The sequence below is a fragment of the Phascolarctos cinereus genome, unplaced genomic scaffold (genome assembly GCF_003287225.1).
Source record: "Phascolarctos cinereus isolate Bilbo 61053 unplaced genomic scaffold, phaCin_HiC Scaffold_4;HRSCAF=312, whole genome shotgun sequence".
Classification (NCBI taxonomy): Eukaryota; Metazoa; Chordata; class Mammalia; order Diprotodontia; family Phascolarctidae; genus Phascolarctos; species Phascolarctos cinereus.
Genome location: NW_027555847.1, coordinates 449,283,328 through 449,300,071, shown reverse-complemented (window position 1 = coordinate 449,300,071; position 16,744 = coordinate 449,283,328). Strand labels below are relative to the sequence as shown.

Sequence of the window (16,744 nt, the reverse complement as noted above, 5' to 3'; positions counted from 1 at the left end):
AAAAGTGGGGCACCATACTTCATCATCAGTCCTCTGGAATAATGTGTCAGAGTTTGTGTCAGAGTTCCTAAGTCACAGTTGTTTGTGTTGTATGAGGGTGATGGTGGGATATCATGCAACCATGTTGAAAAATAGAAATGATCATAAATCTTTTGAAGTATTTGGAACATAGGTAACCTGAGGTATAATACTGGTACACATATTGTTTTTAAAAAACAATAGACTAATGAAGTGTTAGAATACATAGCAAGTCAGCTTCTAAAACTCATTAGGACATTAGTTTCCTAGTTCCTCATGGAAGAATGTTGTGTTGCAAAATTTGGCATTTTTCTCCTTGGGACTCCCAGTAAGATTGTATTATTTTTGAAAGGTTATTAGAGTTTGTGGTATTAAATAGTATGGTATCAGTTCTTTGTTACCTGGAAGAAAGTTGTGAAATATGGGCATTCCAGAGTCAAATTAATTGATACTTTTCATATGAGGGATTTCAAGATCCGAGACTTTGCTATGATTTTGTACACACAAACACAGACTCGTATAAATGTACATACACTTTTTTTTAACAAGAGGGAGCAAATTAAGTATACTTCATCTAAAAAATCTAAAATTTCCTGGTTCTTTGTTCCATTATTAGCCCAAGTCTGGAAAGTCATCATCACTTTTAAAGCCATAATATTCAGTTGTAGAGTGAGAACTGTCTTGCTTTACAATGACTTTTTTTTAAAGTAAAACAAGTAAATTCTTATCAAGGTACTCAGAAACGGAAAATTCCCTCCACCCTCAAGCCAAGAAACCCTAAACAAAGATTAGCCATCTTAATACTTGAAGCATATCTCCCCCTAAGTGCATATGATGCAGTAGAAAAATAGGGTTCTATATTTAAAATTTTGCATCAAATATTACCTCCTCAGAATAAACCTATTTCATTTATTGAAAGATTCTAGGATATCATCAGTTTAAATTCTGTTCTATGATGGGTCCTTAGAATAGTCTACAAGTTGCATTTTAAAAGTTTGTTTAATATGCCACCTAATATTTCCTTACTTTTTAAAAGTTTGTTGAAGTACTGTGTTTTAGTTTCTATTGTCTTCTGTCATTCTCGTGGTTTTTCTTTTGTGGTATGGCTTCAAGGTAAAAGTGATTGGGCTAAGTTGTATCTACTGTTGAGGAATGAGGTAAGGTGAGGTAGTACCATTGTAGAGTAGCTAAGTGAAGATCTAACTCATTCTAGTGCAGATTATGGTCCTTTAAAATTTATCAGCTGATTTTGTTTTCATTTTCTTTCTTTTTTTTTTTATGAGACTTCCAAAGCATACAGTGGGCTCTATAGTCAGTTATAGGAGATGAGATAGTAATATTCATGAGTGGAGAAAATAGCAGTACCTGATAAAATTTAAATATTTCATTTGGTGTACTTGGCAATAAGTTATTGGAAAACGTGACCAATCTTTTACATTTAAAAAAAGCATACTTTCCATACTTCATACACAACTTGAGTACTTGATGCCAGTCTTTTACTGGTCAGTGCTGTAATTACTTTTTTGTAACCTCATTTGCTCTGCTTCCTTTACTCTTAAAATAGAATCTTTCCTTAAAATCAATATGCTTATTATAGATGACTTTTGGAAATAAAACAGTGGGAAAGGAGAGAGAGAAACTAAGGAGCTTGTAAAATGTCCTTGTTTTTAGAAGAATACTTTGACATATAGCAAGAAACATTCTTTAACGCTGTCCACAAAAGGAAGGTATTAATTTTTTTTTCAAATTACAAACCACCAACAGAAACATTCAGACTTGGGAAACATGGGAGCAGAAACTTATCTTTAGACTTTGACAAGATAGAACCAGAAGAACCAACAACAGGCAGATTTTTAAAAGGGAATGTTAATTCTCTGTCCCTTTCCAGGCCTATTTGAAATTCTGCCATCTTTAGCCTTATTTTTCTAGAGGAACATATTTTTAACAACTAAGGAGCTTTAAAAAAAATTTTATTGATAGCCTTTTTTTTTCCCATTTCCTGATATGTTCTGCTCCCACAATTAAAAATGTTAAAAGGGAAGGGATGGGGCAGGAAATCAGTCCAGCAGAAAGCCAACTTTTTGAAAAAGTCTAACATTATATGCAGTACTATATGCCTGTAGTCTCCCACTTCTGTAAAGAAGGGGAGGGAGGGAGCAGTGTCGTTCTTTTACTATATCAATTGATATAGAAAGGTTGGTCACTATAATTAATTTCACGGCATTCAGTTTGATTGTTGCAGTCTTGTATGTCGTTTCCTTGGTTCTATTTATTGCACTTTACTTCAGTGCATGCAAATCTTCTCTTGTCCAAGATAGAGCAGTTAGCAGAGGTGGTACTCAAAATTCAGATTTCCTTTCTCTAGTCTAGGCCTCCTAAACCCTAGCCACCACATTGACCTTCTAAAAATTTATGTTTGACTAGAGATTGTATCCAGTTTTAAACTGATAAAAAATATATTAATGACATAATGGATATTGGGGGCTGGCCTTGGAGGCAGGAAGGTGGCTGGAATTCAAGTTCTGCCTCTGACAACTTATTAGCTGTGTGACCATGGGCAAATCATTTAATCTCTGTGCCCCAGGCAAATCTAAGACTTCACCAGCTAAGATTCCCCCATGTATTTATGGAGTTCCTCACATCAATGAAATCAAGTCTTAGTTCTAATCTCCCCTCTCCCCCCAAATCCAGGTTAAAATATTGACTTTAGATTTTTGAAAGCAAAATAAATAACATGCATTTTTAGTAAAACTGAATGTATTCAAGTAAATATAAGCAAAGAGATAAGAAAAACTAAATAGGTAAAGTATCTGAGTTAATAAAATAGGCAAAATAGAATTCACTTTGACTTAAAAAGAGGTGGTGTTGAAGGAAAACATGCCTGTCATGATAAACAGCAAAGTGTGAAAATCATTCTTTAGTCCAGGTACCACTATTATCCAGTAATATGTTCAGTGTAAACATCCCATGACCAACAGATAAGTGTCAGAAACCATGAGAAACGAGAAGAAATAATTACTGTCCCCATGATGATTAGGAGGTTAAATTTTTTCCCCATTATTTGCTTCTTGACCCAGTGCCTGGGAACGTTACTAGGCAGGCATTTTAGCTTCTATACATGCCAGTGATATAAGACTGATAGTTTATTTTTAAATAATAGCATGCATTTTAGGCTTGAATTTAGATATGTCACCACTGTTCCTTGCCACTGTGACATCACTATTGATCCAGATCAAGGTAAACTACAGTATACATATATTTAGGTTTGCCTGTGTAGCCCAATCTGACCACAAGTTTCTTGCTATGTTAGAAGTCAAGGACTTACTCTTTTTGTAGTCATTAGCAGAACCCTGCTAGACTGGAACCTGTAAAATTTCATTTCATTCTTAGCGAACCATTTCTTGGCCAGCACTTTTATGACCTTGTTGGCCTGAATTGAGAACTTATTTTGTCTCATTAATTCCCCAAAGTATCCCTTAAGAGAATAAACATTAACTGTTTTGTTCTTTTGACACCAAATTTGTGGGTTATTTTGGCATCTCTTTAATTGTATCTGAATCAGCTATTCAAGTGAACTTAGAAACCTGAGGAGATCCCACTTCATCTTCATGTGTGACCAGCATCCTCCTTTGGAGCATGGTGATCATTGAGGAAAATTGCTATTTGATTGTTTGCCAGATACCTGGAAGCAATAACAACTTCTGTTCCATAGTGCAGTCTTCTACATATGCAAATCTGAATTATTGGGATTCATAAATATCTTAATTTTACACTTGGATTAAAATGGGGTGTAACTGATGATAATCTAGAGTAGAAATTTGATCCAACAATTGCACAGTGTTCTTAGGAGTTTGATATATGTGCCCAGTCAAGCCAGGGTACTGTATGTTGCTCTTCCCCCTCCATTTCTGCTGAACATGCATCTGTTATAATACAAACTTGCAGTCATTCAAGTTATTCTTCATTAATTATGCCTCACCAGTAATCATTTCATTGGTCATGTAGCAATGTAGCATGAAGCACACTGCATCAATGATTTGTCCTAGTTTAAACCAATATCCTACATCCCTATCTGCATGTTTTAAGTTTTTGTACCTCATAACATAACCCTTTTTCTCCTTTCACCCCCATATGTGCTCCCCCACCCCCAAGTCTGTATTTGAAATCCTTAGGCAGCTTTCTAAGATATGTGGCTTCTTTAGCAGTGGAGTCCACTAGGAAAGCAAAATACCCTATATAAATGGTGCAACTATGGGAGATTCTGCTATATCATTTCAGGAGATAGTTGTCTTTATTCTTTACTGTTCAACAGATTACTAGAATGAGTCAGATGGCCAAAGAAAACTATATTCAGTCTCCAGCAAAAAGCCAATAAGTAATCATTTTGTTTTTAGAAGGAATGATAGCATCTGCCTAAAGAATTGTATTTCTCTGAAAATACATACCATTCTAGCCTACTGTATAACTATGACTTTGTAGCCATAACTTCTAAGCAGTAGCGTAGGAAACTAATGGGTCTCTGCTAGCTTGATGAAATTGATGTGCACAGATTGTTTTTCAAACTATTTTTGTAGTGCTGTTTTGTTTAACATTACTCAGAACATATCAAACGGGTACATAAATTCAGAGAAATAGAAGATGTGGAATAAAATTGGTAGTACAAATCCACCTTACTTTTTCACAGTATGCTGCTTTGTTTAGATGTGCACAATATTTAAATTTCATTAAGATACTCAGTTTTCTTTCTTGACCTTGAATTAGGTATCAGGTAACATCTCATGGCAAATAAGGTATTTAAAGGTTAAAAAAAAGCTTTTAATTTGTAATAGGTCCTTCAAATGATTTCAAGTATGGATTGTTGCCGGGTACTTCAAATGATTTCAAGTATGGATTGTTGCCGGGTACTTCAAATGATTTCAAGTATGGATTGTTGCCGGGTACTTCAAATGATTTCAAGTATGGATTGTTGCCGGAATCTTGGCCAAAACAAGAAACCTGGGAAAATGGCAAGTAAAACCAACAGAGTATTTTCGAGAATTTTAGAAATTTATTCCAGTCACATTTTTAGGTCCTGGGAAAAATTTGCTTAAAATCTTAACCTGGAATTGCCCACAATTTTCACTTCCACCTGTGCACAATCTCATAACTCTAACTGAGAAACATCATGCTAGTAAACTGTCATATCAGTAACTGAGGAAATAGCTTAATATCCTGAGCTTTGAGATTTGTTAAGTGCTCAAAATTTTTGTGCTTATGAGTTTACAGAGCATTTTGTCTTTAGTCTAAAGTCCCTTATAAAGTTAGCAAGTGATATGATTTCATGATTCATTTCAGAATTTATAGATCATAATGAGGGCACTGCTTTTTATTATAGTGTGATGGACAAATAGGCAGCTAATTCTTAAGGTATGTTTAAATATTAAAAATACTCCTAAATTAGTGATTAAATAGATTTGGTACAATCCCCCCCCCCCCCCCCGTTTTAAGTCCTTTTAAAATGATGCTACATTAAAATCTGACGTGGTCAGGTAAGAGACTATCATTTATAGAATCCTTGTTGAACTAATAGGGCAGGGAAGTAAACAGCTGCTTAATTTTTTTTTAAAGGTCTGATTACTTAATATATGGGTAATATAAATACATACTCCTCTTCCCTTCCTATTTTGGGATCATTCCACTATTCACATGTTGCACATCAACAGAAGCAGGCAATGGTTTACCCATTTTGCTAATTGTTAGCAATTTGGGGAGTGGATTTGGAAAGAAGTTTGGAGCCTGGCTAATTATTTTAGTGTTAATAAATCTTTACTATCTCTCACATTGGCTCTATTTGGTCTTTTTCTCTTCCTAAAGGTGAATCATCTATAATCATGAACAAGTTAAAATGCCCTCATTGCAACTATGTAGCCAAATACAGACGAACACTAAAAAGACACTTGCTCATTCATACAGGAGTGAGATCATTTAGCTGTGATATCTGTGGGAAATTGTTTACTCGAAGAGAGCATGTAAAAAGACATTCCCTGGTAAGTAATTTCTTATATTGACTTGAAAATATAACTCTTTGTTTTATTTGTGAGGTTTGAAATATTTTAAAATCATTACCTGAGAAGGGTAATTGTCATAGATTTATGTAGTCTTGAATAGAAAATGAAATAAGAATTGAACCAATTTATATAGCACTCTACAAGCAATGGAGTCAGACACCATAGTCTCTTCTCCTGTTTGCCTACTTCAGGAATATCTATTGTAATTTAATTTTTATAATTACTTTAACATTCTCTTACCTGTGGACATAATTCTTCTGTACATCAACCTATTTTTAAACCTTTTTTTCTTAATCAGGTGCATAAAAAGGATAAAAAATATAAATGTATGGTGTGTAAGAAGATATTCATGTTAGCAGCCAGTGTTGGAATAAGACATGGATCTCGACGTTATGGAGTGTGTGTAGAATGTACAGATAAATCACAACCAGGAGGTCAAGAAGGTGTAGACCAGGTGCAGGACACAGATTTCACTAGAGATGAAGAGTATGAGGAGAATGAAGCAGGAGAAGCTGACGAAGAGTTGGTTGATGATGGAGAAGAACAGACTGATCCATCTCGATGGGACGAATCGGGGGATGTTTGTATGTCACTAGATGATTAACTGACCTAGCGTACTCCTCAAGGATGCTGCAGTGGGACATAATATGAATTGACAATTTGAATTTTTGAACTGAAGGCTTGCAAAATATGGTACATGCTGGATGGTAGTTATGTTGCTGTGAAAACTGTAGGGTCAAAGCCTTATAGCAAAAAATATTACTAAATTTTTATATTTGCACAGGACTGTACAGCAAACAACCTTTTGGTTGAATTATACAGAGTACTCACATCTCCAATCAGTTATCAAAGTAAAAATATTTTTTATTATTTATAGGATATACAGTAGCTATTTGAGTCATATTAAAAGCATAGTAACTGTCCTCGTAGTGTTTTTACATTCATGTGTTACTTGTTACCATGAATGGGGAAAAATTTTATGGAAGTACAGAAGTAGCTTCCTCAAACCCAATCACACTGTCATCAAACCACTCAGGCTAGTTTGTGCTAGTGGAGTTTTGTTTCTATTTTTTATTTTTAAACAAATTTTTTTAAAAGAAAAGGTAATACAGATTTTCTGTGAGGGGCTCTAGTCCCCCAGTGGTTCAACTTTTTTCAGTTGTCCAATTTCAATTGCTTCATAATTTAAAACAATTCTTTTTTGGTATTGATATTATGGTTTCCCAGCTCTTTGTTCCTGTGTGTCCCTTTACAAGAACTGGAGAGGTTATTTATTGGAATGAGCTAACTGACTCCCCCTTTCCCTTCCTCCCTTCAGGCAGTTTAAATTGCAAAAACTTCACTACTTCATGAGATGTGGAATGATGTTGCTGAAGTTAACTTTATTTTCCAATGAAGTTGACAAAATACCACTAAAACGATTGATTATAAGTAACTTTCTCCTGCTGCTTTAGTTTTAATTTGATAAATGGTTACTATATGACGTTTTCATACATGTCCGTCTAGTTTCCGGTATCTGTTACCTTGGCACTGTTTGTTAGCTACCCTTTTCCCACCTCCCTTTCTTTCTCCCTCCTGTACTACCCTTATTGTCTGGCCAGTGTATATACCTCAGTCCTCTATAAAAGGCATAAATTTCTAATAGAGAGTCATAGAATTATTAAGCCACATGATTTGTTTTATAATTTATCCTGCGTGTCCAATTTGGTTAGTTTGTTATGCAGTATAAGTCAAACATCAGGTTATTTTTACTTCCTGTGCCCTTTTTCATCATTAAAATTAACACAACAAATTGCTTTCTTCTTTTTTTTTTTGTTTCACATTTTCTGGGCCATTGAGTGTTTTTAGAATTATGGTAAATGATTGATTTTTAACTTAGTTCTCAGTACCTTTTTTAAAAGAAAAAGATACTTGCTATTATATTTATTTCTGCTAGTAACTAATTCACATAATCGGTGCCTGTTTCAGCGTACTACAGTTTAGGGGCGCTTGCGGAGCATGAAAATTTGAAATTGGCTCTTTTTAAAAAAAAAACCATTAATATATTTCCAAATTTATTGTGCTATACTTTCTATTTAAGGTTCTTTGGGATAGAAAAGGGTACTGTATTATTAAGTTAAACTTATCAACATAATGTTGCTTAGTGGCAAATGAATTAACTGATCATTGGACACCAAGAACATTTGACATGATGGATTAACATGCCACAATATTAATATGCACAGCATTTACCAGTAACACTTAGCTAGGCCAGTGTGATAGTACTGTACAAGAATAAGAAGGTCACCATATTTTCAGCTTTGTTTTAAGTATAAAATGACTATTTTCCTATTTTATAATATCAGGTAACTAAATTATGCTAGTTGTGTGGAAAAGTTTTGAAGTATGCTTTGACAGACATAATCTGTCATAATCTTTTGGTGCTCCATCTGATCAAAGTTGATATGTATTTTAAGAGGCAAGTTTTATCATTGTCCCTTATTTCGGTAGAATGATGGTTTAATGTTAGATACTGATGTTTCTGTTGGATGAAACTGAGATAAACTACAGTTATATGGTTATTAAAATGCGTCTTTTTCACCTAATTGTTTCATTGGTAGCTACTGCATCACTGTATACCTGACAAATGGCTAGATTTTGATTTGATTTTTATTTTAATCTGAAGCATACATCCTATTCTCATTGTTCTAGACTGAAATGAGTAATGTGTAATTTTGGTGGGGTCCAAAGTAGAAATTAGTAGGGCAAAGATAATATGAATGAAAAAGTATTTTAAACGTAAATGTTCTGCTTTGTGAATATGTAAGTATAGTATAAAGATTTTTCCATCCCATTTATCTCCCCTTAAAGAAAAACCATAGTTTACAATTGGTAGATCTGTCTATATATATAAATATATATATATATATATATATTAAAAAGAAAGCTCTATATCTGAAAATCACCTAAATCTGCTTTATTAGACTACAGCTCACTTACTGCATAGAAACTGGACCTGGCTTTTCATTCTTAATGTACTTTAACTTTTTTCTCAAGGTATGAACTTATTCTCTTGAAACGGAATCTTCTTTTACTACTTAAATCATTTATGTATATCTGGTAAATTATGACCAAATTTGTTGTTAGATTGCATACAGTAAATTGAAATATACACTTGGTACACTACAGAATTGTTGTGCTTTTGTTTTGGTTATAATTTGAAAGCGAGGTTTAATATAGATGGCTTGTTACTGATAATTTAAAATATTTTATAATTGATTGTCCACTGCCATTTCTGTTATGACAGATTGGCTTTATTCTTGGTCAAGTGACATTTGATACTTTTAATATTTGTTTTCAGAAGGGTAATCCAAAGGAAAAGTGTTTATATTCCTGAATATATTAGCTACAGCCTATAAAAGTTATTTCTTAAGAGTAATAATTTTACAACAGAAATTGAATTGACAGATTTTTCTACTTGCTGACTGCCTAACTTATTTTATCTCCTGATCTTGGAGGGGCCGCTTTTCCCTTTCTAGGTCTTATTTTTTAAATCACTTAGTACTAAGTTATACTACTGGAGGATCTGACTTGCAGTGCAATTTAAGGAAGTTGTTTTTGTTGGAAAATTCTAAAATCTTCTTTCTCAGTCCTTAAGGCAATACCAGTGGAATAGTAATTTTTATGTTTGTTAAGGAGCTACTGCCAAAATTGGAAGGTTTACATTTCTTGAAATAAAAAGAAAATAACTTAATGGAGTGAAGAGCATAAAGCATTGTCATATATCCATTCCATAGGAAGTGGATGCCCACACAGTATCTGCTAAAATTAAGACCAGGTGTTAAGGTTTTTAATTCACAAAAGGATTACTTCTACTTTGGTCTTATATTATTGTAGCCACCAGTCATCATTATTATTTGCCAATTATTATGCTATTTTTCCATATCTAGTCCTATTTTAAGTTTAAAATGGAATGCCTTTGTAGGAAGGGGAAACTGAAGAAAGAAAGGAAGTTTGAAATTCTGGGAAATATCTAATGGTCATTGGTAACTAAGGGAGAGACTAGGAATGAGCCCAGGAAGAATGAAAGGATAGATTTGAGAATGGGAATAGAAGAACAGAAAATTAAGAATAAGGGGGAAATGTTATGCACTGTGAAATTAGTTTCTATTAATGAAGTTTTTGGAGGACCTGAATAGAGCAGCAGAGGTGTGTGATGAGTTACAAGAGAGAAATACACATCTTTAAGGCTTATGTAAATTACACCCAATTAAAAAAATAAATTGTAAGCGCAGTTTTAAAGAGATTTCCAATGATGTATGCTTGGCAGTTATTTAAAAGTTTAATATGTTATAAAATTATATATTAAAGACAATTCTATCATGATTCTTTTTTTTTTTAAAGGCTGACTTGTGGAGTAAACTTCACTTTGTTCAGTTGGTTGTCCCTTAAGCCTGTGCTGATGATTTTTAAAAAATGCATGAAATCTGAATGTTATAGTGATTTCTGAATGTGACATGAAGGGTTTAGGTTTACTTCTCCCCTCTTATGAAATTAATTTTCCTCCATATTATCTATGAGTTTCTCAGTGAAAGGTGATGAATTAAAAACTCTGACACACAATTTCCTTCAAAACAGCAGTGGACCCTCCTTATCCTATGAGTCATTGCTACAAAGTCATAGGATTCATTCTCACCCCAAATCCTTCAATTTCTGCTATTTTCTTCTGATAGGGTAGTATTATTTGTTGCCTGGCCCAATTAATATGAGCTACACTGACTACTAATCAAATGACCCACTTTCATGTTATGAAGGCTGGATTTCAACTGGGGAACCAGAGATACTTTTTCCTGTGCCATTCAGTCACCCAGATCCTTAACTATGGTATAATTATTGGTATAAATACAATTTTTTAAAAACTAGACTCTGTAGTATTTAATGTGTGATGCTCTTCATTTCAACCTTGTCCTTCCCTTCATTTGAATAATTCCAGTATTTTCAAAGTCAGGGACAAGCATACTTTTAAAAAGGACTGTTTAATAGCTCTTGAGTTTTACAGTATCAGGGTCCTTTAATTTGAATTGAACAGCAAAGTTTTGGAACGGGAGGATGGATGTGAGCAATTATAAAATGGGGGAGTATCTGTTTTAAACACTGTAAACATAAAAACATGTTCTTCTGAATGCTGTTGTTTGTAAAAGCTCTTCTGGAAGATCTTTTACAAAAATCAACCTTTTGTTGTAATCTACCTACCTAGTGTCTTAAGACATGTTTGTAAACTTCCAAAACTGTTTTGTCAGTGTATTTAGAAAATACACAATATTCTTGATCAAACCTAAAAATACAAACTTGTGAGCACTAAACTCCTTCCTGCCTTGTGAATTTATTTTTAATTTTTTGACTGATATTTCAGGGTTTTTTCTCCATTTATAATACATTGAGGAGGAAAACAATTTTTCAGAGTAATTTTTTATTACATTCAAATGCATGAGAATAACTCATTAGGATAACATTATTACCTAATATATTGATTAATGGTGAACTGCTTTAGTGAATAGATATTGTTATGGGAAGCATCCATATGCAGTGGAAAGAACACTATACTAGGAGTCAGGATACCTAAGTTCAAATGCCAGCTCTGTATCACTTTGTCTAATCAAGGGTAAGTCATTTAAGTACTCTGGGTTTCTCTTTTCCCATTTCTAAATAGAAAAAGTTGAATTAAAATGGTATGTCAAGTCTTTTCTACCTCTAACAATCTAAGACTTATTTGGTATATTTTAATGGGAAGCCCACTGGACCAGGAGTTCAGACACCTCAGTTCAGATTGTGCCAGGAACAAGCTATGAAATTTTGTGTAAGTCAGTCAATCTTTAAAACTCAGTTTCTTCACAGGATAATAACCTAGTATACATTAGTGTATATTGGTATATTTCCTAGTGCATATTAATATGAGAATTAAAACATGTTAAAGCACTTTGAAAACTTTGCCTTATATGTTATTTATTAAGTTATTTAGTTTTTAGGGTATTTGAAATTTGTTTCCCAAAGATGGTTTTTTTTGTTTGTTTTTTGTTATTGTTGTTCAGCCTTCTCTTCCCCCCCCCAACAATAATTTCACTATCTGTAAAGAAAACATTTGCTATGCAAAATGTCCAGCCTTGATTACTCAAAAATCCAAACACATGGATTGGAAATTTATGAAGGCTAATAATCATATAGTTAAGCTTAGCTTTGTGGTAATAACAAGTCCTATTTGTAATTGGCCATTAGTTTTTTGTTGCTCAAGAAAATCTTTAGTTTGAAAACTTATCTTAAAAACTGATAACATCTGCCTTTGTTATAGCATATTTAATGGGGTACTTTTGTGGGGTGGGAAACAAAGCATATATGAACTCTTATTATTAACCAGCATTCTTCTGACCACATCAGGCTCCTGATTTATTAACAACTATATGCCACAGCATAACCAGTTTGGAGGATATTAAGTTTAAATATAATCACAAAATTTGAAAGCTAGAAGGGGGATATAGAAAGATTGTCTAATCCATTACGCAGAAATTGGGGCCTAAAGAGTTAAGCAGCTTGCCCCGAGTTTACTTAAATTAGTAGCAGAATGCAAACTAAAACCCATGTGTTCTCCTTTGCTCTTTCCCAGCACACTCACTAGCAACATTGTGAATTGCTCAAATATGTATGGGATTTTTAACTTGGGAACATTTTAACTTTTTTAAAGTTTTATTCACACATAAAGCAATGTGTAATTCTCTCTGTAATTTTCCCTGCCAGTTTTTAATGTTGCAATCACTTATACATGGTGTCCCAAATGACTATATAACTTTTCAGATAACCTGGTATAGCAAGAACAGCTAGATTCTTATGTTCTTTTCAATTCTCACAGGGAAGTTCCTTTATTAGAAGTTGGTGTTTTGCTTCAGATTGAATATGTAGAATGAACTTTTATTTTGACCTCAGAGATGAAGCTCTTGGAACCTACTATAGGGGAGATATCAGTATAAGAAGGCCTTTTGAGTCTTTTTAATTCATGTTCTACACATACTTGACCTATATGATTCAACCTATAGACAATAAGTTATATATCAGGTGCACTGCTAGAAGGAGTATCCTGTGTGGGAGTACCTACACTGATAAAATCCCAGGCCTGGAACAGTGACTTCTCTCCCACCCCATCACCAAACACACATACTTTTAAAAAATCAAATTTAGGACAAGAGAATCTATGTACCCTGAGACACTGTCACACTTGTCAGAGGATGGATGGTACAATAGAAAGAGCACTGGCTCTAGAATGAGAGCCTGAGTTCAGATCTTGCCTCTCATACTTATTATCTGTGTGTGCTTGAGCTGTTTACTTCCCTGGGTCTTGGCTTCCTCATATCTAAGATGAAGATGCTCCATTATATATTTTTAGTTCCCCTCAGGTTCTGAATCTGCTAGTCCAGTCTAACCCTCCATTTCATAGTTAGGCCCAGAGCAGTTACATAGCTTGTCCACAGTCATCGGTTTGTGGCAGAGCTGGAATTAGGGCCTTCATGATTCCTACTCCAGTGTTTTTTAAGGCATTGGTATTTATATTATGTCATATGTGAATGGAATGTGAAAAACTTGCTGAGCTGTATATAACACCCATTGAAAATGAGAGGTAGGTAGGTGAGACACAAGATCTAGTAGTCTTTTGATAGCTCCATTTGGGTCTAGAAGAATGAATTCCAATCCCAAAATTTGTTGAAGTTTAAAATAAGTGAACTTTTTGAGACTAAGAATGATGGTGCCTAGAGTTTCACATGTAAATGTTAAGTATTGACCCATGTCTGCGTGGATGATTTTAATCCGAAACTATGTTGTGACTTAGGTAGGGTTATGGTAATTCTCCTTGTATCAATTACAGGACTTAGTCTTAGAAAACTGTCAAATTACTCTTTTAAGTTGCCTTGAGTTAATTGTTTCTTGTTTGTGAATTGACCATAACCTTAGGGTACTTTTACCCCTCAAGGTAATTAACAAAATCTGAGTTTGGAGGGATTTACTTAGAAGCTATCTCTAATCCACACCTGAGTAGGAATCCCATACCCAAAAGCTATGCAGACTACTTAAAGACATCCAGTGGAGGAGAAGCAATTGCTTGTTCTGGCAGCCCATTCCACCTTTCTGCAACATCTAACCAGAGCAGGTCTTAATGGTTCTTCAACATGATAGCCCTTCAATTCTTGAAGATACTTATCCTGTTCCCTCTAAATGTCTTCCTCAGGCTAAACATTCCCTGTTTCTTCAGCTGATCCTTCTTTGGCTTGGTTATCGTTTATTAGAAAAGCGACTTTAAGGAATGACTTTCTTAGTGCTTTAGGCAATGGTTTTGGGAAAGAAATGTATTCTTTCCTCTATAATTAAGCACTTTCAGTTGAGACTTTTTTACTGCTATTCTTGACTGTTACTCCTCCTTTCCCATTCTCTCTCCTCCCACCCCCCCATAGGTGTTTCCATATAATCAGTGAAGTGCTTTTCAAAATCTAGTGAATTTCTTGGTTGCTGAATCAATATCTTCTTCTGCTATTTTTTCTTTTTTTTCTTTCTTTTCTCTCTGCCTTTTTTTTTTTTTGTAATTGGGGTTAAGTGACTTGCCCACGGTCACACAGCTAGTAAGTGTCAAGTGCCTGAGGCTGGATTTGAACTCAGGTCCTCCTGACTTCAGGGCCGGTGCTCTATCCACTGTACCACCTAGCTGCCCCAGCTATTATTTTCTTGGTAGATATTGCTATTTCCTGCAACATCCAGATCTAGTACTGATCTTAGCCTTTAGCTATTTGTCTATATTTTGTCATTGCTATCTTTCTAAGAATGAAGAGAAATCTTAGGGATTTTCTTTCTCCAACATGGTCCTCTTGGCTTTCAACTCTTCTGACTTTGAAATGGGCATTTTATGGGAAAAGATGTTCAATCTCAACCAATAAGTACTAATGAAGCACCACCTATGTGTCAAAGAAAGGAAATTGTATTCTAAATAACTTGATATGGTACCTATAGACTTAAGGTGCCGTCAGATATGAGGGAAAGTAACATTTACTAAGCACCTACTGTATGTCAGACATTGTGCTGAACTTTACAAATATCTCATCTTACCTCCCCATCTTAAGGATTGGCACCAACCCAGCTGTTCATAGATTGTTGGGACTGAAAGGGGTTTGGGGATAAGAATTAAGTTTCTAAAAGTGGTCATGCCCTAAATGCCCAAGACTGACAGAGAATGATTTCCCTATTTGATTCTGTCCTCCATTTAGTAACTCCTACTTGTTTTCAAAATAATTGAAAGGAAAGTATACATTTAACCGTTTTCAGGGGAGAAATGTTACCTCTCAGTTTTTGTATGGGATTAAATATTGCCAAAATGGAGAATTGTTCTTTGTCTTATGCAGAAATATGAAACTCAGTTTCAGGGAAAAAAAATATGAACTAAGTTTATTTTAGAAAGAAATAATTTTATCGGACTACTTATTGGAAGTAAGCAGGAACAACAAAACCTCTTGGACAAATTTCCCTTTTCCATAGAAGATTCTGTATGTAGGGTAAGCTGGCAAGACTACTCATACATTAGTGATTGTCTTTCATCAAACAGTAAGTGTTGGGGTGCCTTTTCCCCATAATGCAGTAACCCTTCTCCAACCCTTTCTCTAGTGAAGACAACTTATTTGGGTGCCACCACTACTTGATAGGGTGTTGGCAACCTCACTGCCTCAAAGATGGCTTCATAAAGGATGGAGTATGTTATTCAAATAAAGTATGCCTTTTTTAATGGAAACATAGGAACATAACATCCTCCCAGTTGGCATATACCTTTTTTACCCTACCTCTTCAAATGATAAAAATCATAGGGAAGCACTTTCCTGAGAGAAGTATTTGAAGTTTGAATCCTTGCTACTTGGAGGTAACCTGCACCCTCTTACCTGCCACTTCTACTTTTACCTTCAGTATGTTCTTTAAAAAAAAAAACTATTGAGTGCATCCTTCACTTAGACATACTTTTGGTTTTCCTTATCTGTGGAAAATGGGAATAAGGGGAAGCTACCAACAAATTAACAGTAGACCTCTGCCTTCTGGGATATTAACATGGTAAGAATGATACTTATTACTAACATCTAAAATAAGCTATCTGAAAAAATTCCCTTCCAATTCAGCTACTGAGAAGCAACATTCAATGTTTTTCCAAATAAGGAATTCTGCTATGGAAACTCCATCTGCTAATAATGCAGGTTAGCAACTTATCTAATTTATAGTTTTAGAGAATTGCTTGGAGGGGACCCGAGATGCCTATGGTCACACAGCTAGTGTGTACCAAAGGCAAGACTTGAATCCAGCTTTGAGGGCTGATCTTGTAACCTCTTCACTACCCTAAAAATACATCTATACACAGGAGTGTCTATATGCACGAATACACATAGAATTAGAGGCAGAGTGGCATAGGAAATAGAGAATTGGCCTTGGAATAAAAGGCCTGGATTTGAATTCTTGCCTTGAGACTGAACTGGATGTGGGATCTTTTTGACTAGTTTTGACCTCTCAGTACCCCCAAGCAGCACAAGATTATAAACTATAAAGAACTATTAATCCACATTGATAGAACAAATTCCTCCCTATACTGATCCAATCACGTCTGGTCCAGAGATAATTGATAGATGGGTAAATGA

The 16,744-nt window shown here is 34.6% G+C and overlaps 1 protein-coding gene across 1 annotated transcript in view; it reads left to right on the top strand.

Annotated features, from left to right (window-relative positions):
• Positions 1-11,411, top strand: part of ZBTB10 (zinc finger and BTB domain containing 10) — a 53,908-nt gene extending 42,497 nt beyond the window's left edge. Inside the window, 3 exon segments of the mRNA XM_020976203.2 lie at positions 4,848-5,024; positions 5,872-6,044; positions 6,364-11,411. Of these exon segments, the coding sequence (XP_020831862.1) occupies positions 4,848-5,024; positions 5,872-6,044; positions 6,364-6,669 (656 nt within the window). The 3' untranslated portion in view covers positions 6,670-11,411.
• The last annotated feature ends 5,333 nt before the right edge of the window (positions 11,412-16,744 follow it).